An 11,155-nucleotide genomic window follows, 5' to 3' on the forward strand; every position below is an offset into this window, starting at 1 on the left:
AAAAAAAAAAAAAAAGCTGATACCCTGATACCCTGAATGAATTTAAGGATGGTGATGCCATTGACACAAACATGATTCACTGAAATTGGATACAATAAGTTTAAAGTGAAAACAAGATCATCCAAAAAAAAAAAACAATTCCTATACCCCAGTGTTTCTCAACTCAGTGATTATACTCCCCACCCCGGGATATTTGGCAATGTTTGGGGGTATGGTTCATGATCACAAGTGGGATAAGCAGGTTGCTACATGTATCTGACTGCTAAACATCCTACAACTCATAAGTGGGACTTCAACAACAAAGAACTGTCTGGTTCAAAACCAGAACAGTGCCAAGGTTGAGAAATCCTGTGTTTTAGGCTGCTGAAAGTAACAGAAGAGAAGACAAAGAAGCAGTCGGCACACAAATATAGATTTGAAAGGGAGCATAAAAGCCATCCTCCATTTTTAATAGCACGCTTCTCCAAAGAAGTGAGCTTTACAGAATGAAGATTAAAGCACCAGGGTGACAGAATTTTGAGGATTGACAATGTGGCATAAATATTTACAAAGGTATATACATGATATCCTTAACTAAGAGTTCAAAAAACTAAAACTACATAGGTTTGCAATGAATTTGATTTTACTTAAGAGGTATGCTAAAGTTACGATGGTTTCCAAAAGTAATGTCAGTGGATTTTATTAGTAGTACCTAACATATTAACAGAATACTTACATATTGACAATGCTTACCTTCAGTAACTGTCCCGGCACCACACGATTCCGTCAGCCCATAACCCTGGCCAACGGGACAGCAGAAGCAGACATTCATGAATCTGTGTGTCTGAGGCGACAGTGGGGCTCCACCAGACAACATCATGCGGACATTTCCTCCCAGCAGAGCCTTCACCTTTTTAAACAGTAACCTTGATAAAAGCCAGGGTATAAATGGTTTTAATATATGCATATGTTATTCTTGGAGACATACAAATTTATAAGCACCGGGAAATATTTCTCGTCTTTGGTTGAATTATCTAAATGTCAGAGTCATGGTGATAATGGGAGATTAACAAAGCAACAATAACACCTCGAAAATATGACAGAAGAACTCCTAAAAAAAAGGGTAGTACAGTATCGGGAAACTTCTCTGACATACAGTACATGAAAGAAAACGATCATGTCAGAGGAAAAACATTTAAATTATCTTTGCAACCTTTAGTCATCTCTCTTATCTCCCTTCTAATGAAAAACGCTTCCTGAGCAGCACCTGTGGCTCAAAGGAATAGGGCACCGGCTGGCAGGTTCAAACTCAGCCCTGGCCAAAAACTGCAAAAAAAAAAAAAAAAAAATGCTTCCTCTTCCCCTTTCTCTCAGCACATTTGAAAAAGCCATAATTTTCATATATTTAATACACTATATATGAGTACAACTCAGAAAACTTCATGAAAAATAAATCTTAAAGATCACTTTTTTAGTCAAAAATGACACTTTTAAACTCAAGTGCCTTGATTCAAAATCTATTCTAGCTTTTTTTCGTGAGAACAAATTTTATTTTTTAATCTTGAATATTTACTTGACCATTATCATTTATTGAATTGCCAAGAGCAGAGTCCAGAGTCCTCTGCTTGCTGTATAAATACAACCTTACGATCCTGGTGGTGATAATCAAACTAAATTAACTAACCATTTACTTCTTCATCGCCCAGATTTAACAACAAAAAAGATCTAAAAGCCCAAACCACAGAGCCTACGAAATGTACTTACAGATTGCAAAGAGGTGCATCATAGCCCTTCTTGATCTGTTCCAATTTATAATCATACCCTATCTTGAAAAGAGTTTTCTGAATATAATTCATCTCTTGGACTTTGCTCATAACATTCTTATAAATTCTATCCATGATTTCCTAAAAAGTAAACAAAAGATTCAATAATCTGAAAAGACTGGAGAGAGTCTATAGGTGAAGATACCTTATTTACAACCATCATTTTATTAATATTATGCCTTTAGTCACAAGCCTCTCCTTTTGATTTAAAAACCTGCTGAATTCTACAACACCCCTAAATAAAAAGGAAAAGCTTGCTGTGACCTACTCTACTACTTTGTTTAATTGATAATGTTATAACTAGAAGCCAAAAAGGCAACCATAAAGTATCTTACATCTTTTGAAATGTTTGACTGAACACTTTATTATCTAATCTGATTTTCCATGGGCAAAATAACTCTGCAAAAAATATTGGGATACAATTTTAAGTCTGATCATCAACACAGGCAAAAGTGACACAGGGTCTTCCTGGAATTTCTGAAGCATAAATGTGCTAAAACATACTTAATCATACAAATTTGAAACACTGTGTTAAGCATTTCAAAATTCATCATTACAAGGCTAATAAAATATAATCTTATTTGTTTGTTTTTGAGACAGTCTCACTCTGCTGCCCAAACTAGAGTGCCCTGGCATCTGCCTAGCTCACAGCAACCTCAAACTCCTGGGTTCAAGCAATCGTCCTGCATCAGCCTCCCAAGTAGCTGGGGTTATAGGCACCGACCACAACACCTGGCTAATTTTTCTGTTTTTAGTAGGAACAGGGTCTCACTCTTGTTCAGGCTGATCTTGAACTCCTGAGCTCAAGGGATTCTCCTGATTCAATCACCTAGAGTGCTGGGATTACAGGCCTTAGCCACTATGCCCAAGTTAATATCTTGTTTTTTTAAAAGGCAGTTTTTCACATAAGGATTTTGAGTACCTAAAATTAATTTTTTTTCCTTTGAGAGCTCTCTTAAATGTTCAGGTTTTCTTTGACAAGTGGGTATAGGCACATACATACATGCATAAATTATACATATTTCTTTTTTTCCTTCTGATTACCATGAGAGGGTTAGGAGGCTTGGATCAGATTCAACTCTATCACCAACCAGCTTTAGAGCCTTGGATATGCTGCCTCACCTCTGTGGGATGGTCTAGAATTTCCTCATTTTTAAAATTAAAATATTAAACAAGATGATCTTTAGAGTATATTCTATCTTAAAATATTATGATCAGTTCTCATACTAGGAATCTAAACTAGGTCAGATTCATCATTTTCATCACCTAATTTTCAAAGGTTAGCAAAGACAAACAGGTATACACTTCAGAAGCTTGCCATTTCATCTTTCCCAGTACACTATCAGATTTTAAGGAACACATCTGCCATGAATTCAATGAGGAAAAATTATTTTATTTTATTTATTTATTTATTTTTGAGGCAGAGTCTCACTTTGTAGCCCTCAGCACAGTGCCCTGGCATGATAGATCACAGCAACCTCAAACTATTGGGCTCAAGCAATTCTCTTGCCTCAGCCTCCCGAGTAGCTGGGACTACAGGCATTTGCCACAAAGCCCAGTTATTTTTAGAGACGGGGTCTCGCTCCAGCTCAGGCTGATCTTGAACACATGAGCTCAGATGATCCACCCCCCCCTCAGCCTCCCAAAGTGCTGGGATTACAGGTGTGAGCCACAGCGCCCGGCCAAGGAAAAATTATTTTACAATGTACATGCACATCTCCTAAAAAAATTAAAAACTATGTTCTTTAGTAAAAAATGAACTAAAAATAAAAAGTGTACACACACATCTGCTTTTAAAAGTCCAAGTACAAGAAATAAATTACATAAACAATCCCCTTCTGTTCATATTCATATTCTGTACTCACCGGAACAGCAGCCATAAGTGTAGGCTTCAGTACAGTACAGTCTCCCTTGCTCCCTTTTTTAATTTTGCTGGACTATATTAAAGAAAAAGAAAATACAATTAGAAAAACCTACCTTAGCAAAAACTGCTGTAATTCAAGCATTAATATCAAACACAAACATTAGACATGGAATTTGATCTTCCATTGCTGTGTGAGTTTTCTATTAACAACCGTTGAAACCTTTTTAAGTCTGAATTGTAAGGGCTTTAGTGTTTTATCTTCTAGATTGTTGCTTCTAGTATATTGTAGCCTTCCTTACAGGAGAAACTCTGATCCAGGATGACAAGAGAATGTGTGATATTTTAATGAATCAAACATTCTTATCAACAGAATATCACTGAATATAGCATAAACTACTACATTTTTTAAAAACCTCAATTAAGACAGACTTAGGACTAAAACAAAATTAAAGGTAACATTAACTTTCTTTAATCAATAGGCAAAGCCACATCTCAAAGTCATGACTATAAACATCAATTGACATCATACAAAAATCCTAATTTGATAACATTCTGGCTGGTAGGATACAAAGGACATAGCCAAGGACCAAGTGAGTATAGGCACATATATAAATATATACATAAATGTATACATATTCCTTTTCTTCTTCTTATACATATAAATACCACTTGAGATTTCAAGTATCAGATCAATAAGTAAATTAATAAAGTCATCCACTGAAAAAGATAGATTAAAAATTAAAATCTGCTTGGCTCAGCACTCGTAGCACAGTGGTTACAGTGCCAGCCACATACACTAAGGGTAGCAGGTTCAAACCCAGCCCAGGCCAGCTAAACGACAACAAATGCAACAAAAATTAGCCGGGTATTGTGGTGGGCGCCTGTAGTCCCAGCTACTTGAGAGGCTGAGGCAAGAGAATTGCTAAAGCCCAAGAGTTTGAGGTTGCTGTGAGCTGTGACACCACAGCACTCCACTAAGAGTGACATAGTGAGACTCTTGTCTCAAAAAAAAAAAATCTGCTGTAATACAATTCACTGATCTTTAAGTTTAGGTGTTTCATGTATTAGCCATGGCTAAGATAATAACAGGGAAGAAGATAACCACTGTTAGGTACAGAGGCTCATGCCTATAATCCTAGCACTCTGAGGGGCCAAGCCAGGAGGATTCCCGAACTCAGCAGTTTGAGACCAGCCTGAGAAAGAGCAAGACTCAGTCTCTACTAAAAATAAAAAAAATTAGCCATGTGAAGCATGCCTGTATTCCCAGATATTCAGGAGGATGAGGCAGGAGGATCACTTGAATCCAGGAGTTTGAGGTTGCTAGGCTGACACCAGGGCACTCTAGCCTTGGGCAATACAGAGTAAGACTCTGTCTCAAAAAGAAAGAAAGAAAGAAAATCAGCTCTTAAGAAGCAGGATGAAGCCTGGTGCAGTGGCTCATACTTGTAATCCTAGCACTCTGGGAGGCCAAGGCCAGTGGATTGCTTGAACTCAGGAGTTTAAGACCAGCCTGAGAAAGAGTGAGAACCTATTTCTACTAAAAATAGAAAAACTAGCCAGGTAGGCACCTATAATCCTAGCTACTTGGGAGGCTGAGACAAGAGGATCACTTCAGCCCAGGAGTTTGAGGTTGCTGTGAGCTATGACACCACGGCACTCTACCCATGGCAACAGAGACTCTGTCTCAAAAAAAAAAAAATGAAAAGAAACAAAGAAAAGAAAAGCAGGATGATCCACCAGAACTACCAGCTTGGGCATAGAGAAAGTTCTGCTAGTAGAAATGAATCACTTTTCTCCTACTTTTCTTAAAAATGAATAATGGCGGGTGGTGCCTGTGGCTCAGTGAGTAGGGCGCTGGCCCCATATACAGAGGGTGGCGGGTTTGAACCCAACCCTGGGCCAAACTGCAACAAAAAATAAATATGCGTTGTGGCGGGCGCCTGTAGTCACAGCTACTTGGGAAGCTGAGTCAAGAGAATCACCTAAGCCCAGGAGTTGGAGGTTGCTGTGAGCTGTGACGCCACAGCACTCTACCAAAGGTGATAAACTGAGACTCTATCACCAAAATAAATAAATAAAATAAAACAAAATGATAAAGGAGATGAAATAACACATTGCGTTTCATGTATGTGCAAGCATGTACACTTTTGCGAGTGGAAACCTACACACACACACACCATGCACAGGAGGGTTCCTCTGTAGACAATGTGGGTTCTCATATGCTTCAGGTTGGAGCTGCCCTCTCCATGCTACTGACCAGATTTTGCTATAGAGAGCAGTTCCAGGGCAAGAGGCCACAAGGAACCTTACATTTAACATACACATACATATATTGCTTTATTATTCTTAGTAATATTATAAGTTCTTTGTCTTTCAATGATCTCAGTAACCCCAGTTATGGTGACAAAGCTATCATCAGCTGGCTTCAAATGTAGTGCCTCTGACTTTCTGCGGTTTTTTGGATAGTCTTATGTGAGGAAAATTCCTAAATTGTAGATTCCTAAGAAGACTAAGAGTCTTTACAATAAAGTTAATTGAAAAAGTATGTTGTAAACGTTATTTAACAGGCTTCCAATGTACTAGCTTGGCCTAAGAGACAGCAAGAATTAAGTCAGACCAATAATAGACTCCAACTGGCCTTCTTTCCTCCACACTGAGGCTATTGTTCTCAGAAAGGCAATGGAGAAAAAAAGGGTTGCTAGTCCCCAGCTTCTGAAGTTCCTCAAAAGAGAAAAAGAAATCTTACTCAAAGCTAACTGAGAAATGTTCATTTTTGATGTCTCTGAACATAAAAAACTTCATTATGATGCCTCAAAACAGTATCACCACAAATTTTTTTTTTAAAAAGGAAATCTTTTTGAGACAGAATCTCACTTTGTTGCCCCCCCCCTTTTTTTTTTTTGCAGTTTTTGGCCAGAGCTGGGTTTGAACCTGCCACCGCTGGCATATGGGGCCAGTGCCCTACTCCTTTGAGCTTTGAGCCACAGGCGCCATCCACTTTGTTGCCCTTAATAGAGTGCTCTGACATCACAGCTCACAGCAACCTGAAACTCTTGTGCTTAAGCGATTCTCTTGCCTCAGCCTCCCAAGTAGCTGGACTACAGGTGCCCTCCACAGCACCCAGCCATTTTTAGAGACAGGGTCTCACTCTGACTCAGGGTGGTTTTGAACCTGTGAGTTCAGGCTATTCACCTGTCTCAGCCTCCCAGAGTGCTAGGATTACAGGCGTGAGCCAACTGCACCTGGCCTAAAAAAAAGTTTTTATAGCTTAACCTTCAGTCTTAATCATAGGTCTAATTTGACTTTACTAGATCAAGTTCTGTTTATTAGTTTATTTGATCATCTGTTTATTTTCTCCATCACTATTCTAACAGATTTTAAATGTGAACTTTTAGTTGGGTGGTAAGTTCAATTAAATACAGTATCACCCCCATCTTACAAAGAGGTTGTGTTCCTTAAGGTCCAATGTTGGAAGTTGTTTGGAACAGAACACTTGCTCCACTTTCTCCTAGAAAAAGCCATTTTAAAGTTAGATCAGGCGTCCTCAAACTACAGCCCGCAGGCCACATGCAGCCCACCTAGAACATTTATCCAGCCTGCCGGGTGTTTTTGCCACTGCTGCCTGTCCTGCTTAGCAGCCAACTCGTCCCAGGTCCACAGTCCAGCCCTCCAACGGTCTGAGGGACAGTGAACTAGCCCCCTGTTTAAAAGTTTGAGGACCCCTGAGTTAGATTATCCTTATGGGTTGGTAGTGACTAGGAGGGGATACAAGAAATATTCTGGGCTCGGCACCTGTGGCTCAAGCAGCTAAGGCACCAGCCACATATACCTAAGGTGGCAGGTTCGAATCCAGACTGGGCCCGACAAACAACAATGATGGCTGCAACCAAAAAATAGCCAGGCCTTGTGGCAGGCGCCTGTGGTCCCAGCTACTTGGGAGGCTGAGGCAGGAGACTCGCGCGAGCCCAGGATTTGGAGGTTGCTGTGAACTGTGATGCCACAGCACTCTACCCAGGGGGACAGCTTGAGGCTCTGTCTCAAAAAAAAGAAAGAAACATTCTGGAGTACTGAAAACATTTTTTTATGGGTCTAGATGGTGATGATCACAAAGGTCTGTATGTGTATGTGAAATTTAATCAAGCAGTATTTAATATTTGTACACTTTATAAGTCAGACATCAAAAACAAAACAGAGCAGGAAGTGGGAATCTCAAATACAGTCACCAAAATAATCTATTTAACTTCTTTGTCTTAAGGCTACATAATCTACCTAACCTCTCCCTAAAATATGTATTATATTTTTTAACTGTGAGCACCAAGGGCAGATCTTCTTACCAACTACATGCTCCGTGGAGACTCCCAAACAAAAGGACAGCATTACCTAGTGTTCTGAAAAATCACTGCCAGGCCTCCAGTGATGGGAGGGGCAGAAGCCCATGTAGAATCAAGTCATTCCTACCTATGCTCACTATATCTTTTAACACTCTGAACCCCACAGTTTCCTTAGAGGCTCTGTTTGTTTGTTCCCTATGTAAGGTTGTGGATTCTCTATAGTAACTACTCCAAAGGCGTAAAACAGAACTATGGACAATAGATATTATATGTATGATTTCAAATGGCCTTAAAATACATGAATTAGCCCCACCCATTGTTGGGCATCCTACTATGAACCACACAGAAGGAAGAACCCTGCCTCAGTGTAGCAAGCTGAGGGCTGCCTTTGGAGATGCTGCTGTGCTGTCCAATAGAACTTTCTGTGATGATGGAAATATTCTGTATCTGTGCTGTTCAATATGGTAGCCATTGGTCAGATGGTGCTACTGAGAACTTGACGTGTGGCTAGAGCAAATAAGAAACCAAAAATTGTTTTTAATTTAAATTTAATTGTTATTAATTCCTATTTAAATATGTGGTTAGGCCAAGTGCCATGGCTCACATCTATAATCCTAGCACTCCTGAGTTCAGGCAGGTGGGTCACTTGAGCTCAGGAATTTCAGACCAGCTTGAGCAAGAGCAAGACCCACCCTCTACAAATAGAAAAACCACCCAGGTGTGGTGGCAGGTGCCTGTAGTCCCAGTTACTCGGGAGTCTGAGACAGGAGGATTGCTTAAGCCCAAGAGTTCGAGGTTGCTGTGAGCTCTGACACCACGACACTCAAGCCGTGTGACTCTATGTGGCTAGTGGTTACTATATTGGATGGCACAGATCTAGAGAAAACTCAAAGGAACACTGTGCCCAAACCCTGCCATATCTCTTCCCCCAAAAAACTCATCAATGATCATGGGTACCATGTCAAAAAGGTTCAGTGTATTTATATTCTCTATCTTAGATTTTAATAGTAAAAATATAATACAGGAGGAAAATATGAAAGCCATTATTCATTTCAAAATAATTTAAAAATATGTAGATTAAGCAATGCTAACAGACCCATAGGGTTACTGGCTACCACTACATCTTCCTTATGGAAGCTATTGTTGAAGTGAAGGAGAAAGCTTTAACCGAATTAAAATCTCAGGTTTTAGTAATATGTTCTCAACCAAACAATGTAACTTAATATGATCATGCCAATGCATTGAAAAGGTTTTTACCTGATCAGACAGTGTAAGTGGAGAAGAATATCCAATCCTACAGCCATAGGTAAAGCAAGAAATCTCTGCTGTCAGTTCTAGCACATGAGCCAAAGGCAAGTAGCCAATGTATGTGTCCTTTGGTCTAAAAGAAAATAAGAGAAACACTGTAACCATTCCTGAAAAGGCTCTTTAAATCAGAAATATCAATAACTTTATCATTTAAAATATAGACTGAGGTTAGAGAATGTTGAACATGAGTGATGATTTCTAAGAAGAAAGCTAAATAATTCTCTCTTACCCCAGTCCAGGTATTCTTTCACATTGGCCTGTCATTCCAGCTATCAAATTGCTATGATGCATCATCACTCCCTTAGGTCGGCCAGTAGAACCACTGGTATACATGACAATGGCCATGTCTGAAGGTGTTGGTCTACTTGGAGGAACGCTCACTAAATAAATAAAAAAGTACCACATTTTTTCAGCTCAAAGTTTAAAGTACTAAACAATGATACCTGGATTTTGCATAATGACAAACTATCAGTTGAAAGCACTTGCTTTTAAATAATGAAAACACAGTTATCAAAGTTCAGTTCGCTGCAATGAGGATTTCAAACTCAATTTGGCCCATTTTCTTCTGGATGTTTGGCTTAATCTCCATCTGCTCAAGCCTCTCCACAGGGTTGTATACAGAGAGATGGTGTGGAAAGATTTCTGGGACTCTGGAGAATCAGGAGGGTAGAGAATTGCATGCAAGCTCCTTAGTCCTCAGTTTTCTCATCTCTAAAATGAGACAGACTAGACTGTAATTCTTAACCACTGGTGGGCATCTGAATCACCTACAGTTTAAACAAAATGCTATTTCTGTAGCCCATTTCTGAAAATTTGGATTCAGTATATCTGGAATAGGAATAAAGCTCCACATGTGACTCTCATACATACCTGTGATAGAAATAGAAAAGCACGGGACTTAATCTTTAAAGCAACTTCAACACTAAAATACCAAGGTGCTAAGTTTCAAATAGTATACTGAGGCTTCCACTTTCAAGACAACATATTATACTAACCTAGTAATGTCTTTTCCTTCCCAGAATATACAAAAATGGCCATGAATACATAGACATGTAATCAGAATTAATTAAAAATTTTTAACAAGATTATTAGATTTGAAACCAGCAAGATAATAACACTGAAATACCCAAAGATAAAGCCATACTCCAATTGGCTAATTTTAACGCTTTACAGTTTAGAAACCTAGTAGATAAGGTCTATATACTTCCTCTGATGATTAGCCCAAGCAACAGCAGTAGCTATGATAAATTCTTCTCGGTGTATGCACATGATATGACACTTTACTTCTGCCTATTTTTGAATAAACATGCAAAAAAAATCATCATAATAGCAACTGTCTGCTCAGGAAAACACCCTAAACTATATGTATCCTATCTACTGTAGAAATGAATGAAACTAAATGGGATACACGACCCCACCACATTATTGGTAATACAAAATTATGAAGACTCTACCCCCTTAGTTTTGTGCTAATCTCCTTTGATGAATTAAAAGAATGGGCAAGAAACCCCTACCAATGAGGACCTCTTCTAAGTTTACCCCAAGGTTGCAGAATCAATCTGGTGTTCAGAGGTAATTCTCCTTGGATTTCTTATGTTTTACAAAAAAAGGCACTTACTTCATTCCAGACTATCTCATCAAGGATATTTGAACAGAGATAGTGTCTCTCTCCAGAGCAAGCTAGCTTACTGTCCAGGACAATAAAGATAATAAAATGTTCAGACTCCCTAATCTCAAAGTTCCTCCTCTCCTATGACACAAATGCTGGCATGATACTCTGGCTACTGCTATTGCTGTGAATCAAAAAACCATCCTTTATCTCCAAGTCAGGAGTCTTAGGTCTTCATGAA

The 11,155-nt window shown here is 39.0% G+C and overlaps 1 protein-coding gene across 3 annotated transcripts in view; it reads right to left on the minus strand.

Moving 5' to 3' along the window:
- The window catches only part of ACSL4 (acyl-CoA synthetase long chain family member 4), a 100,582-nt gene that overhangs the window by 33,480 nt on the left and 55,947 nt on the right, over positions 1–11,155 (minus strand). For all 3 annotated transcript variants that reach the window (XM_003799739.3, XM_012811377.1, XM_012811376.2), the window contains 5 exons: positions 9,535–9,685; positions 9,255–9,378; positions 3,668–3,739; positions 1,744–1,883; positions 733–905 (listed from right to left, as the gene is read on the minus strand). In XM_003799739.3, coding sequence (XP_003799787.1) covers positions 733–905; positions 1,744–1,883; positions 3,668–3,739; positions 9,255–9,378; positions 9,535–9,685 — 660 coding nt within the window. The remainder of the gene's footprint in view (positions 1–732; positions 906–1,743; positions 1,884–3,667; positions 3,740–9,254; positions 9,379–9,534; positions 9,686–11,155) is intronic.

The sequence above is a fragment of the Otolemur garnettii genome, unplaced genomic scaffold (genome assembly GCF_000181295.1).
Source record: "Otolemur garnettii isolate 467f Iridium unplaced genomic scaffold, OtoGar3 scaffold00155, whole genome shotgun sequence".
In the NCBI taxonomy this organism is placed as follows: domain Eukaryota; kingdom Metazoa; phylum Chordata; class Mammalia; order Primates; family Galagidae; genus Otolemur; species Otolemur garnettii.